The sequence below is a fragment of the Electrona antarctica genome (genome assembly GCF_951216825.1).
Source record: "Electrona antarctica genome assembly, chromosome: 1".
Classification (NCBI taxonomy): domain Eukaryota; kingdom Metazoa; phylum Chordata; class Actinopteri; order Myctophiformes; family Myctophidae; genus Electrona; species Electrona antarctica.
This window is the reverse complement of record NC_136806.1, coordinates 18,736,837-18,759,926: the sequence shown is the minus strand read 5'-3', so window position 1 is coordinate 18,759,926 and position 23,090 is coordinate 18,736,837. Positions and strand designations below refer to the sequence as shown.

The 23,090-nt window shown below is 43.7% G+C and overlaps 1 protein-coding gene across 4 annotated transcripts in view; it reads right to left on the bottom strand.

Moving 5' to 3' along the window:
- afap1l1a (actin filament associated protein 1-like 1a) overlaps nucleotides 1-23,090 on the bottom strand; it is a 62,056-nt gene that overhangs the window by 14,690 nt on the left and 24,276 nt on the right. For 3 of the 4 annotated variants that reach the window (XM_079509194.1, XM_079509195.1, XM_079509192.1), the window contains 8 exons: nucleotides 6,790-6,915; nucleotides 6,565-6,648; nucleotides 6,352-6,440; nucleotides 5,247-5,433; nucleotides 4,256-4,351; nucleotides 3,521-3,738; nucleotides 3,067-3,246; nucleotides 2,554-2,637 (listed from right to left, as the gene is read on the bottom strand). In XM_079509194.1, the coding sequence (XP_079365320.1) occupies nucleotides 2,554-2,637; nucleotides 3,067-3,246; nucleotides 3,521-3,738; nucleotides 4,256-4,351; nucleotides 5,247-5,433; nucleotides 6,352-6,440; nucleotides 6,565-6,648; nucleotides 6,790-6,913 (1,062 nt within the window). In that variant the 5' untranslated portion in view covers nucleotides 6,914-6,915. Of the gene's footprint in view, nucleotides 1-2,553; nucleotides 2,638-3,066; nucleotides 3,247-3,520; nucleotides 3,739-4,255; nucleotides 4,352-5,246; nucleotides 5,434-6,351; nucleotides 6,441-6,564; nucleotides 6,649-6,789; nucleotides 6,916-16,076; nucleotides 16,172-23,090 lie in introns of those variants that run through there. The other variant, XM_079509193.1, reaches the window with a different exon arrangement.

Below are 23,090 nucleotides of genomic sequence, written 5' to 3'. Positions count from 1 at the left end.
GCACACACGCACACACGCACACACACACACACACACACACACAATTAGTATATCTGGATATTTGACTTCCATTTTCATCCAATTCCCATTAACTGACATTATGTCCAAATCCTTAAACCTAATGTTAACTACCATAAATTTGGGTCAAATGTTGTAATTTATATTTTATGAAAAAAAGAGAATATATAAATTATATAGTAGATATACAAGCTCACAATGTGTCATGCAATGCGTTATGATGAGCTTGTACATTGTCTATTTTCGCTATTTGTCACATTATAAGTATACTATGTTTACTGCAGGTACTCTTGTTGATATGTACTTAATAAACACGTTTATTCAGTTTCACACACTTTATTCAGTGTTTCCCGGCAGTAACATGGAAACTTTGGTTCCCCCCATATTTCACATGAGAGTCTATTCGCGCTCACTGTGCATGCGTAAATCCCAGTGTGTGTGTACCGTAAAGGGTACTATAGAGCGTCGCAGTCCCGCCCCCTACCATGGACCAGGAAATGAATCCCAATGCATTTTTCCCATAGACATTTCAAAAAGTATTTATTTAAAGACGGTTATGCCGCGGACAAAGCCAACTCGAGTCGTGACAACTCATGACAACACAAACAATATTTTGAACCAAACAAATAATTACAAAGAAGAAAAACAACAATTATTTAATTATTTGTTCGGCCCAAAAAATTGTGTTTGTTGTCATGATTTGTCACGACTCGAGTTGGCTTTGTCCGCGGCGTAAACGTCTTTAAATAAATACTTTCTGAAATGTCTATGAGGAAAATGAACGGAGAATCATTTCCTGGTCCATGGTAGGGGGCGGGACTGCGACGCTCTATAGAGGACTGCCGTAAAGGGTACAATAATAGAGAAGCAACATAAGCTAACACTCTGGCTTCCTCCCAAACAAAAGACCTGTCAGTACTCTTAGGATGGTTCAAATGCAGAGGACAACAAAGTCCCTGAGGGGATAATAAAGTACAGTATACCTAATACCCCAACTGTTACCCCAGACTAAACAACCCTAAAACATCCAGTTGTCTGTCTGTCTGTCTGTCTGTCTGTCTGTCTGTCTGTCTGTCTGTCTGTCTGTCTGTCTGTCTGTCTGCTCGCCGCAAGAACAATTAAGAGCTGAAAGTCCAAAGCCATTTATATGGTGAGGAAATAACAATAACTTCATTTTAACTGCTGTTCATGTATTTTTCTTTCTTATTTTTTTCCCCTCCTTCCTTCTTTCATTCAAACCCTCCCTTACTTTCTCTCACACAAATCCAGTGGAGCACATAAAGCTCCAACAAACAGCCCATAATAAACAAAGTAAAGTCATCCTTCCTCTCTCTCCCCTATTGGCAGTGTCTCCCTCTCTCCCCCGGTATTTATGACTGCTCCTGTGTAATTTACAGCTCCGCCTGGGTGAAAAGCTCTCATTCGTCTCGTGTGAAAAGCTCTAATCAGGAGATGTCGGATGTTTCCCGTTTGCAGCTCTGACTGACTGTCTACCACAGCTGCCCTGTCATTGTCTGTTTTACAGTAAATTACTCATCCAATCTACACTCAAAGGCAGCTACAAACGTAACTTAACTTTGCGCGTCACACCAAACAGTTCGAGAGTATTTTGCCGGTCTGTCAAACGCTAATTGTTATTTATAATCTACTTTCCCTTATGTCAGCACTGGAGGTATTAGGCAGATGCAAACATCCGCAAAAATCCACCTTATTTCAGACTCAGAAATGCTCTCTCGCAAATGAGGCTTTGGCATATGGCCTGGGACAACCTAACATTAAACACTTTTAACGATCGTTCAGCTTCAACCATAATGTCAGACATAATTATATATGAACCCAATTTGTCCATTAATGAATTCATTTTTAGATTTGGATTTTCTCCATATAGTCATTACAATGTTACCACACTTACGTCAATAATCGGGTCAATGTTGGCTAAACATCCTGGCGTAGTTAAGAAGACATGGATGTTTGAATTTCATTTGTACAATTTAACATACTTGGGTTTTCATTTAGTAGAAATTATTCGACCACATAGCCTGTTGTTGGTTATCTTCTAGGGTTCATAGCACTTGCTCTGATGTTGCACTAAAGGAAGGCACTCAGGATAAGAGACATCTGGTTAATGTACTACTTGATATGGAAAGCTTCTGTAAGTTGATTTTCATACCATAGTGAAATTAAGGCAACACTTTGGCTTCTTTGAAAGTCAAACAAACCCACAGAATGCGAACAAGAAGGCACTGGAGCAGCTCAGACGATTTAGGCCCTTAGTTTATTTTATAACAGGGTGCAAATAAAAAGTGACAACGTTTCGATGTGTAAATTACATCTTCGTCAGTTGTCACTTCGTCAGTTGTCACTTCGTCAGTTGTCACTTTTTACCTGCACCCTGTTATAAAATAAACTAAGGGCCTCATGGCCAAGCTACACCAGGCTTTTCTCGTGCGTTTACCCTAAACGCGCGGCCCGCGCATGCGTTTTTTAAAATAGGACTGGACCTAAATTCAAGACATACATAGCAGGTGACACTACCTTGTCGAGCTCCGTTTTCCTGGGAATGTTGGGAGATGAAGATTCTTCTGGTCCTCGTCCATGGCCACTCACCTCTCGGACCACCTGTGGCACATGACACAGGTGTCACTCGTTGTAACAATGACAACAGCTTCCTCTCTGGGATCTGTCTGTTTATTTAGTCTTGATTCTAATCAGAGAATACACTCCAAAAACCAAACGATGCAATACAATTACTACTACCCCTGGACTTCTCCAACTTGGTTACGAATATTTTACACGTAATTGACAGACAAAGAAATGGTGGAACAATCTATACTCGAAGTATAGAGTGTAATAGAGTTCTAGAGTGTAATAGAACCTTTGTTTATAAGAGCGTGGATTGTGGTTCCAATGCCAGGTGTGTAAAAGGGGGTGCATCTGTTGGTTAGACAATAGACATACAAACAGTCCGACAACACCGTCTAATGCCTGTCGTACTGTGAATACTTTGGACCAAACACATGCACCCGTGTGAAAGTGTGTGAGCCTCACCCTGAGCCACCTGTGGGCCTGTTCTTTGCTCTGCACGGCCAGGACCATCACATCTCCGTTGGGTAAGGTGAAGCGGAGCTCGTGGCGTTTCCTCTTGCTGTCCTTGGGGACGTAGACCACGGTGCACTGGGGCAGCGGCAGGTCCACGTACGGAGAGAGGTCCTTAGAACTCTTATAGCACTGCAAGGAACACCACACAAGAGACACAGGTTGCACAAAGATCTTCCAAATAATTATATTTTATGAAAAAGGAAAAGGTCTGGGTTAGGGATGTCCCAATCACATTTTTTTGCTCCCGATCTGGTTCCGATCATTTGATTTTGAGTATCTACCGATACCAATTTTTCACGATCCAATATTTATATTTTTATCTGAACACATATACCATATCAAAATAGTACAATATCCAAAATCACAGACAATATCCAGTGCGTGCGTGTGTCCAACACCTCACCTGTAGTCTGTCATCTCGTATGACTATGAGCTGCTTGGCCCACTGGCCGAAGCGTTTCTTGCGCAGCAGGAAGGCACAGATGTGGCAGTCTCTGGCGGGGGCCATGGAGCTCTCCTCGGACGGCCACTGGTGAGTGGTCAGTCGGGCCCTCGGGCCTCTCTCCTCCTCATCCTCCTCATACGACTCGTAGGAGCTGCTCAGCGCGTCAGAGTCATTGTCTGGGGAAAGAGGAAAAGTTTTAACTTTTAAGTAGTGTTGATTTCGTAGACAAAAAATATGATGAAAAATGTTCTTCGACTACCTTCTTTCACTGACTGATGACTGACTAAAAATATTGACAATTTCGTCAACGCATAAAAACTAAACTAACATGCTAAGACTATGACCAAAAATAAAAAATAAAACTAAATTGCTGACGAAATCAACAATGTGTATTAAGCCATTAAGTTCTCACACTTTTCAAGATTTTTCAAAAATGTAAAAAAAAAGATGTACAAAGTGTGTGTGTGTGTGTGTGTGTGTGTGTGTGTGTGTGTGTGTGTGTGTGTGTGTGTGTGTGTGTGTGTGTGTGTGTGTGTGTGTGTGTGTGTGCGTGTGTGTGCGTGAGCACGCGCGTGTGCATGCGTGCGCGCGGTGCACGTGTACATCCGTGGTTGTACGTGTGGACATAAGACTTCCAGCAACTTGGCAAATAAACCTTATGTGCAGTTGGTTTGTGGGTAATGGAGTTCTTACATGAGTTCTTGCGTCGTGAACCGATACAGGTGGGAGGGTAGTTGCTCTCAGCATCCTCGTAGCAATCCTCTATGGAGTTGGGAGGGCTGGAGCTGCCTGGAGAGGAGCACATGACAACCACCACTAATTAGACCCTGTGTTCTGTCATCCTGTAATTAAACTAACGAGCACTTTTTTTCCCCTTCTTTTTTTAAAACTATGTTTTGGCAAAGTGCTACTGTACATGAGAGAAATTTTGAATGATCAAAGATCAAGTGCTAAAAGTAGAAAAATATGGAAATTCCCCAGCTTTATAGTGCTAAAATGATTACTACGATTACGAGGAGGACACTGTTAGGTTGTAGGGTTGAGGGCATCCATTCTGTGCGGGAACCCCTTTTGGTGTTCTAACCCTTTTGGACGGGAACCCCTCTTGGAGTTTTTCAGAAAACTTAGGTCAGGATTTAGAAGCGTTTTTAGAATCGGCCTCAGTCCAAAATGGGTTATGTAAACGTAACAATACTGTAATATAGAAATACTAGACAAGTAAAAGTCCTGAATTCAAAATGTACTTGAGTAAATGTACAAAAGTATCAATATCAAAATGTACCAAAAGTAGAAAGTACTCGTTATGCAGAATAACTCGTTATCCAAATCCGAAAATACCAGATCTACAAGAACTTGTAATGTAGATCAGCTATTTTCAAATGACCGAAATATATATAGGGCTGATTAATGTATGAATGTAATCTACAAATTAACTTGTAGTTACTAAATAATTTTCACATAATTGTAGTGGAGTGAAAAGTACAATATTTGCCTCGGAGACGTAGTGGGGTGGAAGTAAAAGTATAGTACATTGTAAATACTCCAGTAAAACGCTTTGGATAAAGCCGCTATATAAATGCACCATTTACCATTTAAGTAAAAGCACATGACAAATTGTACACAAGTACAGTAAATGTACGTAGTTACTTCCCACCAGCGGTTGAGGGGGGACGCAGGGACTGACCTCGGTTGATGATGTACTCGGGCAGCTTGCCGGGGCTGAGGGGCACCGCCTCCTCATAGTAATCCTCGGGCGGAGGGGTTGTGGGCAGAGGGGGAGGGGAGTCGGCCGAGTGAGGGGTTGTGGGCAGAGGGGTTGTGGGCAAAGGGGTTGTGGGCAGAGGCACCGCTGGGGGGTCTGTAGTGCAGCCCTGGAGAAAAGAAGGAGAGGCGTAAACACAGTTATCCTCAACCAAACCTCTCATTTTCCCGCCGACACGGAAGAAGGTTCAGTCTGTCCCCACCACCGATGGTGGAGCAGTTAAGATCGCTCTGTGGGTCGGGGATCAGAACCCCACCCCAAGCCTTGTAGTCATTAGTCACTCACTTCACACAAGTGTGATTTTTTTAAACGGCTGGAGCAAAAGATCAGTTTAGAAAGATATCCATAAATACAGTACATGCAGTCAAGGCCTTAGAGTAGACAGATGGCCTCGGAGGAAGGATCCCATTACAGCACAAAAATAAATCACAAGTTCACAGTAGGTGTTTTAGTGGAAATACCCTGTGAAAGGAGTGCAGCTCTCTCTCTCTCTCTCTCACTCTCCATCGGCCTCTCCCGCATATCACAGATATTAAAGGGGTGTGAGTTAATAGTTGAGCAGGGAGTCCGTCAGGGAGAGTCTCAAAGGGAGAGTGACATGTCGTACGGACAGGGAGTGACAGAAAGATGGACGACCTTGTAACAGTAACGGGGGCCCGCAGCTGGACAGCGAGCCTCACTCCGGAGACTTCTGTCAAAGCTCCCATCTGTCTTCTAGCCACACACACACCTCACACCTCCTCCATAACGGAGAGCATATGGATCACATTCACATTCACCACTTAAACCCTTATACTTAGTCAACTTGACCTCAGTTTCCTCTGTATGCTCCTTTTCCCCCCACTAGATCAAATCTCTTCACAGGAACTAGCCAATGTACAAGCTCACAGCACATCACTATGCGTCTCGTTGTGATGTGCTGTGCAGCTTGTAGATCGGTTATTTTCGTGCAAATGTCCACCCCCAGAATAGGGATTCAAGTGGGTTCAAATTAAGCGATTCACTCAGGATATTTTGGGACACCTGCCTGTTTGGACGTGGCCGTGTCTTGGGTCTGTGTGCGCGGGTCCTGCTTCAGGTCCTCCGAGGCGTCTTTCAACTCCCCCAGGTCACAGTCTGTCATGTCAAAAACACAGCACAGGATTCCACTCAATTTCGGAGCAATTTCCAAAACGACAATGTGATACCACGGGGGGTGACATCTGTACTCCACAGCTCCGAGTGCGGAGACAAAACTCACCGAACGTCTCGAAGAGGGATTCTACAAAACTGGTGCCATTTCTGTACACGGACGAGTTCATGTAAATGTAATCGGTTCCTGACACTGGAACAGAGAACACAGACAGACAGGCAAAATAACATTACAACATTAATATGACTTCATGCTTCATGAACTGTGAACTATATACACTATAAATAAAACAGGTCGTTATTATAATTAATGAGCGTGTGTCTAGTGACTGACCTGATGGTTGTATCTGTTGGAGGAGGTTGCGGACACAGGTCTTTTTCTCCTGGGTGGAGGAGCTCAGGTTCTCCTGGTCCAACAACTTCAGAAGGACCCCCAGTTCACTGACCAACACCTCCATTGCTGCACACACACACACACACACACACACACACACACACACACACACACACACACACAGAGGAGGGGCAATGGTCAGCGGAAAGCGTCGGGATAACGGACAGGCAGGGCACACAGGTCAACGTGAGCAAAATAAACAAGTTAGATGAAGGATGGGGTCCCTTCTTCTTTTGTTTCTCCGTGTTCTTTGTTTGTTCCACAGGTATGTTCATCATATGTCACCCAAACACCATGCCTCTCTCCCTTCTGCCTCACTCCATCACCTTCCCAAACACCATGCCTCTCTCCCTTCTGCCTCACTCCATCACCTTCCCAGACTAAACAATGTCAGCACAGCAACAACAACAGAACAAAAAGCATTTAAACACACGTAAAGACCTGGAGACCAACCTGGCCACCTGCATAATGGACTGATTGGACATGAATAAATACAAATAATGTATAATTACCGAAAATATCACAGTAAAATGGGCATATCTCTGCTGTCTGGAAGAAACCACCTAAATCCAAAATGTTCATTTTGCAGGAAATGAAACAACATCCAGCTCAAGTGGAGTTACGAGGTTTTTGTCAAAGCACATTTTAATACTTTCCATTCGTCCGATATATTTTTTTTAACCAACACAGACCTAAGGGTGTTCAACAGCATTGATTTATGAAAGAAAATTTAAAAACGGAGTTAGATGGTAGTAGTCAAATAGATCAACATGGACATACAGGCATACTGTAATGGAGTTTGCATACACCACACCAGGGATCAATCAACTGTGATTTTCAGCTCTACGACAGTAATCGGAACTCTGTTGCATTCGGCATCGAGCTCAAGGATGTTGGCAGGAAAATGTGTTTCAGACAGCTAGCGAGACTGAATGAAGGAAGGGCCACTTTACAACACAGAGCTACAAAGCTAGGGGCCAAAGTACACCAGCAGGCAGGCAGGGTTCGATTCCCAGGGTCTTGATCTTTATCTAACAGCAGATGTTGCTGCTCTGGAGGCCAGAGAAACGCCGTACCAAAGCAAACGCCGACACAGACACAATGCATGCAGCTGTATGGAGACAAAGAGGGAGACAAGCTACCCACACTCACAACACACACACACACACACACACACACACACACACACACACACACACACACACACACACACACACACACACACACAGAGTGCGAGAGGGTCCTCAGGCTCTGAAACGCTTTGTGGAGTCAGCAGGTTATGTGGGAATACATGATCCACATCATATGTTGATGTGAGAGGAGGGGCCGGACCACTCCCTGTTTTGAGAACAGACTTTAAATAAACCGTCTGGCTTTCTCTTCTCAGCTGCTGCTGCTGGACACCCGGAGGCATGAGAACCAAAGTCATCCTGGACCTGCTCATGGTGCGTGTGCATGTGTGTGTGTGTGTGTGTGTGTGTGTGTGTGTGTGTGGTGTGTGTGGTGTGTGTGTGTGTGTGTGTGTGTGTGTGTGTGTGTGTGACTGTGAAGTCCTCCTTCATCTGAGTAACTCAACTCATCCAAAACTGAACCAAAGCAAGCAAACAACCCCATTGTTAATGACATCAAACCCAGCTCACATTTCTATTCTTCCCTCTGTCCATCTCCTCTCTCGTCTCTTCTTCTCCGATAAGCCCTGCAAACGGCGAGGCTCCTTCCATCTCTCCGTCAGTACTCAGTACTCGGCCCATTCACCACTTTGATCCCAACCACCATATCTCAAAAAGAACAGGCTAGACTGCCATGAAACGTACTCAACACAGAGGGACAAACATATTCCTCGGGGTATGTGTCTATGAACACAGACCAGGACCTTTCCTCAAGTGCTGCCCTTTGATCTCTGACCCTCAATGGTCTTTTTAGCTCTGAAGTTCAGTGCATTAAGTACTGAAGCCCAGACCACACCAGTTGCATCTCCTTGAGTTACAAGGAGTTGCATTGGTGTGGTTGACCTTAAAACGGTTTTCCTCCCAAGGAGTTGCAACTGGTGTGGTTGTTTGGGCTTTAGGACACAACCTGACATGGTTGCTGTGTGTGTTTCTCATCATTTATTTTGTCCTGCATAATGCAAGCTTTGTTGGGGAGGCTGTGTGTATACTGTGGACTGTGGAGTAGGCCTACTACTGCTGTGCTGACTCTGGTGACAGAATTCCCCTCACGGGATCAATAAAGCTCTTATCTTATCTTACTTTATCTCACTTGCATAAAGTCTCAGCAGGCGTCCAGTAGCTGTTGCATTGGCGGAACAGCAGAATTCCTCTCACTGTCTGGTCTGACTGTTACTTTGATCCCATCTTCAATTCTACCATTTATCAAATCCATCATCTTCATAAAACCTGAATGGTTTGAGCCCATCCCGCTAGGCTATTATTCCTGCGAGGAATTTCTATACACCTTACTGTAGGTACAGTAAGCTGGCCTCTTTTAGTCACGGTTTAGAATTAATCCCTGATTAAGGTTTAAAATACAAGCCGATTAAAACAAATCCCTGTTTGAAGTGAAATATAAAAGTCTAGATTGTATCCAGGCTTAAATTGTATTTGGTCTAGGTTTAATCCATGTCTAAAATGTTGCACCACATGATTACTAGATTAACAGTGTTTAAAACTGGTTTTAGGATTTAAGCCTATAGCATTCCTGTTCTGGGAGTAACAGCCGCTTGACAAGATTTTGGTGTATAGGGGTGGGGGGTGTGGGGGGGTAAAAGGTGGTTAACCCCAATATCCAAATTATGGGGGGAAACATTTGCCAAAAATAGCAGATAGTTTGTAGATTCATGGGCAAAGAGATTTGGTGTAGAGGGAAACAAGTACAGTTTCAACTCAAGTCGGGTTCTAGAGGGTTTCAATGGTTAATCCTTGTTGCTGCAACCAGTAAAGTCGTGTTAATGTCCTTCTATCCACAGAGACAGTATCACGTTTCCCATCAGAGCAGTGTCATCCTACATGAGATCAGAGCAGTGTCATCCTACATGAGAGCTGCCAACGTAGCGCAGTCACCACTGGCACAGTGAGCGGGATTGCTCCCTCCCGCTCTCCACGCACGCATGTACGCACACACACACACACACAACTCCCTCCCCCTCCTCCTCTCTCTCCTTCCTCTTGTCCCAGTTTCACGGTCGCTCAACATTAAAAGGTTCACCGAGCCATGCTTCCTACTGAGGTCAGTCACAGGACACACACGCGCACGCATGCACACACGCACACACACGCACACACACACACACACGAGCACATACTGTATATCCACATGCATGCACACAGGCACGCACAGTCGCACACACACCATATATTTATTGAGGTGTGTGTCAAAGGCAGGGCTGGACTGGGACAAAAATTCGGCCCGGGCATTTTCGCGTGAATTTGGCCCAGACCGGCCCACCACAACCAGCGCGCAGATAGGCAACATAATATTATGTGGCCCCCCCCCCTGCACTGCACCGCCGGGGGGGGGTCAGGGGGGGGCGCTACCCCAGAATGGCAGCACGCCCGGACCTTTCCTGGTGGCCTGCCGCCTATTGGCCTGCCTGCCTGTCAAAAAAATTTCCCGGGAAAATGCCCGGTATGCCCGGTGGCCAGTCCAGCCCTGGTCAAAGGTCTTTGGAGGCCTCTATGTAACAATATTGAGTGTGTGTGTGTGTGTGTGTGTGTGTGTGTGTGTGTGTGTGTGTGTGTGTGTGTGTGTGTGTGTGTGTGTGTGCGTGCGCGCACATGTATCCATTTCAGCAACAGCCCCTTCGTAGAGCATGTTGGCCATTGGACAGATAAACAGGTATAGCAATGTTACATATAAATCACCAATGACAAGCACTGATAGTATCTGGTCTTTGTCACTAGCTCTGATACACCCACAGTGAGGTGGTGTGACACAGAGAGAGAGAGACCTTTGACAGGGAGGGAGAGGGAGGGAGGGAGAGAGGGAGAGGGAGGGAGAGAGAGAGAGAGAGAGAGAGAGAGAGAGAGAGAGAGAGAGAGAGAGAGAGAGAGCGAGAGAGAGAGAGAGAGAGAGAGAGAAAGAGATGGGGGGTGGAGGGAACTCGTAAGAAAGAGAGATAGAGAGAGAGAAGACTGATCCCACTCATTCAGACATATTTTCCTGAGGTGTGTCTTCCTCTGGGTTAAACAATGTCCTGCCAAGGTCACACCGAGTCAACAGCCAAGATGGATCCATGTGTGTTTGCGTCTACGCACAGCTAACTACCATGTCGTTTTTTACTGACACACTTTCCTTCCATTGTAATAAAGTCACGCTCTCCCACATCTCTGAAGCTGGCACAAGGAACTCTCCCACATCTCTGAAGCTGGCATAAGGAACTCTCCCACATCTCTGAAGCTGACACAAGGAACTCTCCCACATCTCTGAAGCTGGCACATGGAACTCTCCCACATCTCTGAAGCTGGCATAAGGAACTCTCCCACATCTCTGAAGCTGGCACATGTAACTCTCCCACATCTCTGAAGCTGGCACCAGGAACTCTCCCACATCTCTGAAGCTGGCACAAGGAACTCTCCCACATCTCTGAAGCTGGCACAAGGAACTCTCCCACATCTCTGAAGCTGGCACCAGGAACTCTCCCACATCTCTGAAGCTGGCACATGGAACTCTCCCACATCTCTGAAGCTGGCACATGGAACTTTTGGCGGCTCAGGCAGGAACCCAACACGCCCGTTTTAACGTGTTGTTATAGATCCCTGGATTCACCCTGAGGAGGTGCGAGGGAGGGGAGGGGAGCGAGCGAAGGAGAGAGGGAGGGAGGGAGCTAAAGAAACTATAGAGGATATGCGCATGCATAAAGTGAGTGGCAAAGTGAGTTTAACGTTGTTTAACATCGTTTAATGCAATCAGATAGAGATAGCCCATACTTTTGTTTGGATGTATGGGCTGTCAAGGCCAATAAGTATAGTGGGTATGCACGTAACATCATCATCATATCCGGATTGGAAGTTATGTAGGAAAACCTATACTGAGTGGCAAAAAACGACTTTCTAGCCTTAACAGCATATACATGCAAACAGAAAAGTCCTGTCTGATTGCATTAAACGTTAAACTCACTCTGCCATTCGATTTGCCACTCACTTTATGAATACGCCTATACCCTCTATTGGTTTCTCAGCAGGTGTTCCCGCAAAACTCTGAGGTATGATGATGATGTCAGATGTCACGCACATATCCTCTATTATAGGGACATGTTGGCTGACATGACTCGGCCACAAGCATCTCCGTGGCCTGCCAGCGGTTGCAGCTGTTTAGCTGTGGGCTCCGATACTGTGGAAGTGAACCTGAGGAGGACCCAGCACTGATACGGTGGAAGTGAACCTGAGGAGGACCCAGCACTGATCCCATACTGTGGAAGTGAACCTGAGGAGGACCCAGCACTGATACTGTGGAAGTGAACCTGAGGAGGACCCAGCACTGATCCCATACTGTGGAAGTGAACCTGAGGAGGACCCAGCACTGATCCGATACTGTGGAAGTGAACCTGAGGAGGACCCAGCACTGATCCGATACTGTGGAAGTGATGACTATATGCACAAGTGTGTGCATATAGAGCCCATTACCCCACTACTAGACCATTGGTCCTCAATAGGCGGAGCTACTGAATTAGTGGAGTGAAAACATAAGCGCCCCACAGAAAGACGAGGGCTGAGGGCGGACCAAATGGGCCACCATCCTGTTATCCACATTCTATTGGGCCCCAGAGGCAAATTCAAATCGAAGAAGCAAAGCAAAGCAAAGCAAAGCAAAGCAAAGTTCTTTGTTTACCCAGGGTAAGTGGACTAAGCTCGAGATGCTTGTTTACAGCCACGCCCTGCTCATAGAACATTTCATGGTTGGGGTTCAATGCCTTGCTCAAGGGCACTTCAGCGGTGGTAATTTTAACGTGCCGGTCCGGGGATTCGAACTGGCGACCTTCCGGTATCAAGACCGCTCCGCAAACCGTTCGGCCACCGCTGCCACAAAGAAACAAACAGCAGAGGGCTGTTTCTTGCCGATGGGTTCTCAGATTGGCAGAGAAGAGGCAGCTTAGAGTTTTGGCTGCGTGAGGCGTTAAGACCAACATGACCTTCTCTGCTAATCAACACCATATTACACCTACAGCACAGTAAAGCTGGACTGAAGCTAAAAACAGTGGGATCTCTCAAATCTCTGCTGCACCTGTGTAGTCGGTGCGTGCGTGGGTGCGTGCGTGCGTGCGTGCGTGCGTGCGTGCGTGCGTGCGTGCGTGCGTGCGTGCGTGCGTGCGTTGCATGACTTCAGGTCAAATAAAACAAAACCATGCGCATGCACGCATGCACACACATCTCTTGACAATGCCGACTATAGTATTTTGGACCTTTGTTTAGTTTTAACCACTTAGCCTGTCTGGACTTAGGAAACTAATAATTAGTTGACCGCGGGGTCAAATCCCTTTTGGGTGACAAGTTAACAAACGATTACAGTATAACCTGTTGGCTCTGTGACCCATTTCTAGCTTGTAGATCTTCTATTTTCCCAGAAGGTTCACCCCAGAAGAGGGACGCTAGGGTTTAAGAAGTGGTTAATCAAGTGAAGTTAGAATCTATTTCGTGGGGGGGAAATACCCACACAGTAGAGGATGTTTTCCTTGAAAACTCATCCCAGACTTCACAGGGGAGTGTCGAAATGAGAACAGAACATGGCGGGATTCACAACCATAACAAACCTGCGTCTTCATCAACATCTCAAAGCCGAGGTGCCAGCAGGAATGTGCTGCACTTTCAGAGCTGGACACACACTCCATGTTTACCCTCTCTCACACATGACTGACAATTGCAGTTAGTTAGAGAACCAACACACATTCCTCACCTTGTTAAAAAGTGCAGGACAAAGGCAAAGCAGCGGGGGTGTGTGTTTGTGTGTGTGTGCGTGTACGTGTGCGTGTGTGCAAGCGAGCAAGCAAGCGCAAAGGAGTTTGTTTAACTGTGGAAGCTCAGGTTTTTAAAAACAAGCGAGATTGGCAAATCAGCCTGTGTGTGTGTGTGTGTGTGTGTATGTGTGTGTGTGTGTGTGTGTGTGTGAGAGAGAGTGTGAGAGAGAGAGAGAGAGAGAGAGAGAGAGGGGCAGGATGGAGGGAGGGAGAGAATGAATAATGTCAGTACGTTAAGCACCTGTGCTAACATGTCTATAGCAAACGCTGATGTGGAATAACGAGTCCTCAATTAGACGCGTTTTTTTGGGTCTCGTTTCATGCTGAGATGACAAAGTAACACGCATACATTACTCCCAGACACACGTAAACCCTTTACAATGGCAAGAGTCAATCTTTAAAAAAGGTTTCTGTGACCTCGACTGACAGCTCAGCATTCACTCGCTGCTTCCCCACACAGACCTCTCCCACACAGAGAAAACCACCACGAGTTGCAACAACAAATGAACAGTACTACGCACACATTTGTTTACGTACGTAAAAGTATCAATACTGCAATATAGAAAATACAAGTAAAAGTCCATAATTCAAAATGTACTTCGTAAAAGTACAAAAGCATTGGCATCAAAATGTACTCTAAATGAAAGTACCCAAAGTAAAAGTACTCATTATACAGAATATGTCCCGTTTCAAGTTTTCAAATGTATACCTTTTAAAAATAGCAGATCTACAAGTGCTCTGTGTGAGCTTGTAGATCGGCTATTTTCAAATGGCCAAAATGAATGTTTTGTAATAATAGCAAAATGTACAAAGTAATAGCTTACAAATAAATGTAGTAGTAAGAGTACAATATTTGGATCCAAGATGTAGTGGAGTAGAAGTAAAGATATTGGACATTGGAAACACGGCCAGTAAAGTAAAAGTACCTGAAAATGTCACTTAAGTACAGTACTTGAGTAAATGTACTTAGTTACTTTCCACCACTTGAGTGAATCAATGTCACACTCGTGTTGGCATGCCAGTCAGGTGCTTTCCCCCAACACTGCTTCCTCACTTGTTTTTTTAATTCAGCAAGATATATGGCGTGATGAGATTTAATGGCACCCAACGAAATAACACATTCCACGACCCAAACAGAAGCAGCTCCACATAACTCTAAACACAGCAGCGTCATAGTGTCGTATCCACAATCGGATCCGCAGTACCACTAAAACCACCAGGCAGACGACACACTGGCGGTATCAAAACGCCAAACTGAATTAGGGTCACTTTCTACAGGCAGGCCATCAGGCTGCTGAACAAGGCACACCCATTTAGGTCTACTTCATATCGCTGCAGAAACCTCTTCTCTCTCTATTATTCAAACCTTTTGTGGGGGCTTTTTCTGTAAATTATACCCTCTTCTACACCAGGGATTCTCAATGTTTTTGGCTGGGGACCCCCGGAAATGCTTTGGCCATGTCTCGCGACCCACACCCTGCCCCCTTCCCCGATAAACACATTTTTTTTGTGGTTTCTGAATTTTAAATCCTGAAAGAAATTATAGTTTTGGACATACAAGGTTTTCCACCCAACAGAGATGATAATATGCAACATATCTTGACTGTAAGCCGTTGTGTGCGTCTTCACGTGCACCGTTTTGGACCCACACTTTCTGTATCTGACTGACTGTATCCTCAAACTGAATTTAACTTTATTTATTTTATATTTAGAAGAACAGAAACCTGTAACCTGAGTGCCATAGTTACTGTGCCTTGCATATTTACCTTCATTGACTCTCACATGTTACTCTTAATGTAATGTTACAGCAACTTCTGTGAATCTTGCACAAACTAACTTCACCCACACTCCTGGTGTAAACGTGCCGATGTGGCAAGTCAAGTGGCAACACATTCGAAGTCAAAGTATTGTAGAAATCCACACAGAAGATAATCCGCCCCATCTTTACAAACACAGTGCATATTATTTGTGCAGTTGCAACTTAACAAATCTTCAGACTTGTGGAGTCTGAAGATTACAAGACTACAAGACTACATTATGTTTTACGCTGACCTTTGACGTACAGTAGCAACATATAGTGCCCGATCCTATACCGTGTTGCACACCGGTGTCATGCACCCAAAAACAGGAGATATACAAGCTCAAAACCCGTCGCAGTGCGACAGGTTTTGAGCTTGCAGATCTCCTATTTTGGGTGCAGGATGACCACTTGAATGCTAACCAACAACCAATTATAAAGGTTCCTTATAAAAGTTCTCCTTTCAGTGGGTCTTCTTACCTTCAACAGCAGTGGATGAAAGCCCCACCATGTTGCAGTACAGTGTTTCGTTTAGAGGCAGAAGAAGAGAAACGGCCTCATTGGTGCATCATGCAGATAAGAGTTATTCCAGAGTCAAAGGGCTCCCTGTGTGTGTGTGTGTGTGTGTGTGCTCTGTCTCCTACGGTGCCTTTGTACTGTGGTGGAAGGTGTGTGTTGATCTGCCAGTTTGCTGCTGAGCCCTGGGGGCCGTGGGGGGATTCATTCAGCCCTCCCTCTGATCAGCTATCTGCCTCCCCTCCTTCCCCTCTCCATCTCCCTCTCTGTACTCCTTTCTTCTCATGGGGGGGTGAGGGGGGGCAGGTAGGCGCTGGTGCATGACGTATGTGTGTGTGTGTGTGTGTGTGTGTGTGTGTGTGTGTGTGTGTGTGTGTGTTACCCTTATTGGATACCCCCTCTGCTCTAATTCTAGGGATCATCTTGCACCTGGGCCTGCCTTCTGTGTAAACACACACATGCGCGCGCGCACACACGCGCGCACACGGCAACCCACATTCTTTAACTGCGTGTGCGTGTGCGTGTGTGTGTGTGTGTGTGCGTGTAGTTGAGTGCACCAATGTTAACTGTTAACTCCAGCCGGAGCCCGAGTGTCCATCTCCTTCTCAACCTGCCGTTAACATAACATTAACAGCAGACAGACAGAGCAGAGCGCTCAGTGTGCTACTGCAGTGAAACGGAGGGGCTCCATGACGGAGTTGGAAGTCATTAAAAAGATAACGGGGCCGTTAAAAAGATGCCTGCGTGTCCCAGTGAAGCTCCACAGATGCACGCCGCTATCAGTCCGTCTCTGTGTGCTGTCTATTGTTTTCAGATAGAGCAGCCAGGGTTTTCAACAGGTGGTCCGTGGACCACTGGTGGTCCGTCAAGGTATTGCATGTGGTCCCTGACCATGCATTTAGCTCTCTCTCTCTCTCTCTATCTCTCTCTCTCTCTCTCTCTCGACTGTTGACTCTGTGAGTAAAAGAGAGCGCTTTTTCTCCTTTATTTGCCGATGGGTTCTCAGATTGTACATTTAGTAATGTAGCAAAGTGAAGATTTAGTATTTTCTTCCAGTGCACTAAACTGTTGTGGCACTGTTCCGCGGAAGTGCGTCAATGAAGTCTTGAGGTTAGAAAATTCCACAGAAGATGGAGTTAGAATCTCAAGAAGGGTATTGTAGCAGCTTGCCTGATTGAGTCATCATTATTAGATAATGTGCCCATATAATCATGTCATCATGTGTCTGCTCCATCAGTATTATATATCAGTTAATCTGAGTTTAATGGAAGGTTGGATAAAGTAAGAAAAATGGAATAAGGGTAACCGTGGGATAGGAATAGATCAGTAGTTCTCAAAAAAGAAAAAAAAAGGCTCTTTTGGCTCTGGAGTCTGGACCACTCGTATTTCAGTTAAATAATGCCTGGGCTTGATATACTGTAATTTGTTGCACATAGTATCGTGCAATTACGATTACGATTTTTTTTAAATCCCATGGACCACCTGCAGGCCTATTATAGCCTGGCTAATAAGCCAGACCGAATCAGCCGGCAAAATGTGCCTGCCGGCGGATTACGGTCTGGAGAGGCTCAATTGTACGCCCATTTCCTACACCAGAGAACTGGTGTGGCAAATCGGGACACGGTATGCAATATGGGCGGGCTTTGGTACAGGGACGTTCAATGCTTGAGACCTCTGACTGACAGTAGCTCTGACCAATTGCGTCAAAGAGAAAATGTTTGAACCCGCCCCCCGGGAAACAAGATCCATACACAGCATCTCCAGACTCAAATACCACACGACAGTGTGATTTGAGTCTGGCTTATTAGCCAGGCTAGGCCTATTATGCCATGGACCACTGTAGTCCTATTATGCCATGGACCACTGTAGTCCTATTATCCCATGGACCACCTGCAGGCCTATTATGCCATGGACCACTGTAGTCCATGGACCACTGTAGTCCATGGACCACTGTAGTCCGCCCATCGGTTGAGAAACAGTGGTATGTACTGTATAGACATGGGATACATGTGAGCCCCAGGTTGATTCGTACGGTGGTCCCTGGTTCACAATCAGTTGAAAACCCCTGGCGTAGAGCACTGGTTCTCAACCTTCTCTGGACTCCTTCATTTGGGTGGGCCTCGTTCATTTGGGTGGGCCTCGTTTTCCCTCTACGACAAACCTATTCACAGAAATAAGCCGATCTACAAGCTCACAACGTGTGTTGAGTTCGCTATTTTCGGCTAATGCTCCCCCAGAATAGGGGATGCAAGGGTTCAAGTGGTTCATGTACAAACTAGAAAGGTCGCAATTTTAAAAAATTGCAAAGTGTGGTTGCCGCAGTGGCTTACATATGCCCCTCCCACTGATATTGCCAGCCAATTACAATGTCACGTCACCCCTGCGATCATGCGTAAGTAATTCGGAGGGGATTTATCCCCCAAAAATCATGTTTTTGCGACAAACGGTTACATTTCTCGCATTTGCGGCGCCCCCTATGGATGAAAATAGAATTGCTTTTGGTACTTCGTTGATTGAACCACCCGCGACATGTGATTCAAATTTGGGATGGATTGGACATTCCGTTCGTGATTTATGGCATTTTTTGTGATATAGGCCCCTCCTACTAACTTCGGACGACGATTACGGCCGAACGATACGCATTACCAAAATTCTGCCGATGGTGTTTTAATCGGATAGGTCCAGAGATCATGTGTGCTGATTTTTGTGAGATTTGGACAAAATTTGTAGGAGGAAGAGCCAAAAGTGTGTTTTGGATAAAATTCAAAATGGCGGAAAATCTATCATGACGCAAAAGGGCGTGGCCTATATGGAGAGATGCGTCATGACCCAAGAAATTCAGGGAATTTTTTTATTTTATTTTACGACCTACGGTTCAAGAGTTATAAGCCAAAACGTAAAGTGGGCTGTTATAGCGCCACCATGAGGCCGACCGATAACATTATAAGTTAATTAATTTTAGTAATTATTATGAACCTCCCCTCCAAGTTTTGTAACTATAGCCCTTACAGTCTCTGAGGAAAAAATACTTGAATGTGATTTTTCGCACTTTCCCATTCATGTCAATGGGGAAATTTAAATCACTAATAAATTCATATCAATTAAACAATACAACATTTCTCTTAAAAAAATACAAGCACAACCTTCCCGATGAAGCCGGTCAATTTGAGATATGGCTCAAGTGCGTACAGTCAAAACAGTGGGTGGAGTAGTGCATCAAACAAAAGACTAATCCAGTGGAATAATAACTAGAAAGCAGTTCCTGTAGAAACTGCGTGGGCTCGCTAAAAACGCAATGTATAAAGTTATAGCTGTGTCTGTGGGACCACCCACCAAGTCTGAACACTGGTTTTTTTAAGTTTTCATTTTTAAGTTTTTTATTTTTAAGTTTTTTTTTAAGTTTTAAAAAAAAAAGTTTAAAAAAAAAAGTTTAAAAAAAAAAGTTTAAAAAAAAAAGTTAGAAAAAAAAAAAGTTAGAAAAAAAAAAAGTTTAAAAAAAAAAGAAAGTTAAAAAAAAAAAAAGTTTAAAAAAAAAAGTTTTTTAAAATAAAAATGTTTAAAAAAAAAAAAGTTTAAAAAAAAAAAGTTAAAAAAAAAAAAGTTAAAAAAATATATATTTTTTAAGTTTATATTAGTGTTCCTATTGGTGGTGTAAGTCCATAAACAAATTTTCAGGACTGTATCATGCTGCAAACAAAAGTTAGAGCTGTGTAAAGGCCAGCCAATGGGAAGACAGAAGGGCGGGGCTTAAGCAATTAATTAAGTACAGCGTGCTCCTATTGGTGGTCTAAGCCCATGGAGCAAATTGCAAGACTGTAGCATGCTGCAAGCAAAAGACAGGGTTTTTGTGTGTGTGTGTGTGTGCGTGTGTGCGTGCGCGTGCGTGTGCACGTGCGTGCGTGTGCATGCATGCGTGTGTCTGTGACTCTGTCAAATAGCAGACCTACAAGCTGCGTGCGTGCGTGCGTGCGTGCGTGCGTGCGTGCGTGCGTGCGTGCTTGCGTATGCATGCGTGTGTCTGTGACTGCACAAATAGCAGACCTACAAGCTCACAAGGTTTCGCAGAGCAACTCATTGAGATCTTGTAACTCTAATGTCAGCCCTGTAATTAAGCCCTTATATGTCTCAGCTGTGGGAGAGTAAAACAGTGCTTCACTATGACTGGGAGATTTCAATGGGCCTGAATAGGGAAAAACCTATGCCCGAACAAATTGCTCTATCGCAAAAAGTAAAAGTCGAATGCAAATATTATTTTCACTTTGAGTGGCCTGAGACATTGAGGTACAACATGTGCGATGGTGGTGTTGGTACGATCGAAGATGTGGTTATAAGAGCGAGTTAAGAATTGTCTTCACGATACTTTCCTCGTAAGAATTATACAATGGAGGTCAATGGGCAGCTTGACTGTATTTGTGTCACTTAAAAGGCCGTAGTTCACATTCTGTATGTATCTGTGCTTTGGTGGTTACATTGTGTGAAAGAGGACATGTGTGGCTACAAAATGACCAAAGAACATCCATGTAAAGTGAATATTTTGGCCGGGACGACAATTTGTTTGGTAAATTTCCAAGGAAAGAATTTCAGTTTCCACACTCTACTCAAGGAGGCCCCACACTCTAAGGGGACACTGATTACGCGAAACGGCCTGCGATTGAACTGCGATTTCGGAAAAACCGTGTAACATATTCGAATACGGTTTTAACCACGAAAAAGTCCACAGTCGTGTGAGCTAGCTAAAGTTTAAATCACGTTTCTACGACAAAGTATGCCAGAGTAATGAGGCTGCAAAAGTGAGGTTGATTTAGAGATAAAATCCCATACATTGTCTATGAGAGAAACATTTTATAAATAAAGTTAAATATTTTAAAAAGTATACACTTTTTCAAAAAAACTTTTTCACCGATGAAAATTCAAAGATTGATGAACATTTTAAAGTTTGAATGGAGTTTCAAAGTGAAAGTATGACAGAGTAATAAGAGCACAAAAAAGTCAACTGTGAAAAATGGGACGTTTCTCCCATCGACTCTCATTATAAAGAATGTAAAAAAAAGTTTAAAAGTTTAAAAGTTAAAAAAGTATAAACAATTGTAAAAATAAAAATACAAGCACACATAACTGCAAAGAGCTGAACAGTTTGAAGTTTGAACTAAATTTCTAGCATAAAGTGTGTGAAAGTAGTAGGAGTGCGAAGAAAGTGGCGGAATAAATAGGAATAATAACTAGAAAGCAGTTCCTGTAGAAACTGCGTGGGCTCGCTAAAAACGCAATGTATAAAGTTATAGCTGTGTCTGTGGGACCAACCACCAAGTTTGAAACCTGGGGACCGGAGTACAAAAAGTTGTATAACAATTTGTAAAAAAAATAATATACCGTAAGCAGTAAAGTATGTGGAAGTAGTATGATGCCCAAAATGTGGCAGAATAAAGTAAGTAAAGTTATAACTGTGTCTACTAATGATTTGTAATGTATGAATAATGCTTTACAATGTATTATTGATTAATTAAGAAAAGGTAAAAAGAAAAAAATACAACATCAATGGATATGAAAGCATTAATGAGCAGAAATTGTATTAAATAGCATACGTTTACATGTAAAAAAAGGGTCAAATAGCATATAGGCCTATCTTTAAAAGCATAAACACAATGATTATTGACAATGGTCTAAGACTTTTCTTTCATTTTTGTGTTTTTAAGTTTTTTTAAGTTTTTGTTTTAAGTTTATTTTTTTTAAGTTTATTTTTTAAGTTCATTTGTTTTAAGTTTTTTTAAGTATTTAAGTTTTTTTTAAGTTTTTCTTTCTTTTAAGTTTTTTTTAAGTTTTTCATTTTTAAGTTTTCTTTTTTAAGTTTTTCATTTTTAAGTTTTCTTTTTTAAGTTTTTTATTTTTAAGTTTTTAAAAAAAGTTTTTAAAAAAAAAAGTTTAAAAAAAAAAAAGTTAAAAAAAAAAAAAGTTTTAAAATTTTTAAAAAAAATTATTATAGTGTTCCTATTGGTGGTGTAAGTCCATAAACAAATTTTCAGGACTGTATCATGCTGCAAACAAAAGTTAGAGCTGTGTAAAGGCCAGCCAATGGGAAGACAGAAGGGCGGGGCTTAAGCAATTAATTAAGTACAGCGTGCTCCTATTGGTGGTCTAAGCCCATGGAGCAAATTGCAAGACTGTAGCATGCTGCAAGCAAAAGACAGGGTTTTTGTGTGTGTGTGTGTGTGTGTGCGTGCGTGCGTGTGCGTGCGTGTGCGTGCGTGTGCATGCATGCGTGTGTCTGTGACTGTGTGTAGAGCCTAATTGCACAAATAGCAGACCTACAAGCTCACAAGGTTTCACAGAGCAACTCATTGAGATCTTGTAACTCTAATGTCAGCCCTGTAATTAAGCCCTTATATGTCTCAGCTGTGGGAGAGTAAAACAGTGCTTCACTATGACTGGGAGATTTCAATGGGCCTGAATAGGGAAAAACCTATGCCCGAACAAATTGCTCTATCGCAAAAAGTAAAAGTCGAATGCAAATATCTTTTTCACTTTGAGTGGCCTGAGACATTGAGGTACAACATGTGCGATGGTGGTGTTGGTACGATCGAAAATGTGGTTATAAGAGCGAGTTAAGAATTGTCTTCACGATACTTTCCTCGTAAGAATTATACAATGGAGGTCAATGGGCAGCTTGACTGTATTTGTGTCACTTAAAAGGCCGTAGTTCACATTCTGTATGTATCTGTGCTTTGGTGGTTACATTGTGTGAAAGAGGACATGTGTGGCTACAAAATGACCAAAGAACATCCATGTAAAGTGAATATTTTGGCCGGGACGACAATTTGTTTGGTAAATTTCCAAGGAAAGAATTTCAGTTTCCACACTCTACTCAAGGAGGCCCCACACTCTAAGGGGACACTGATTACGCGAAACGGCCTGCGATTGAACTGCGATTTCGGAAAAACCGTGTAACATATTCGAATACGGTTTGAACCACGACAAAGTCCA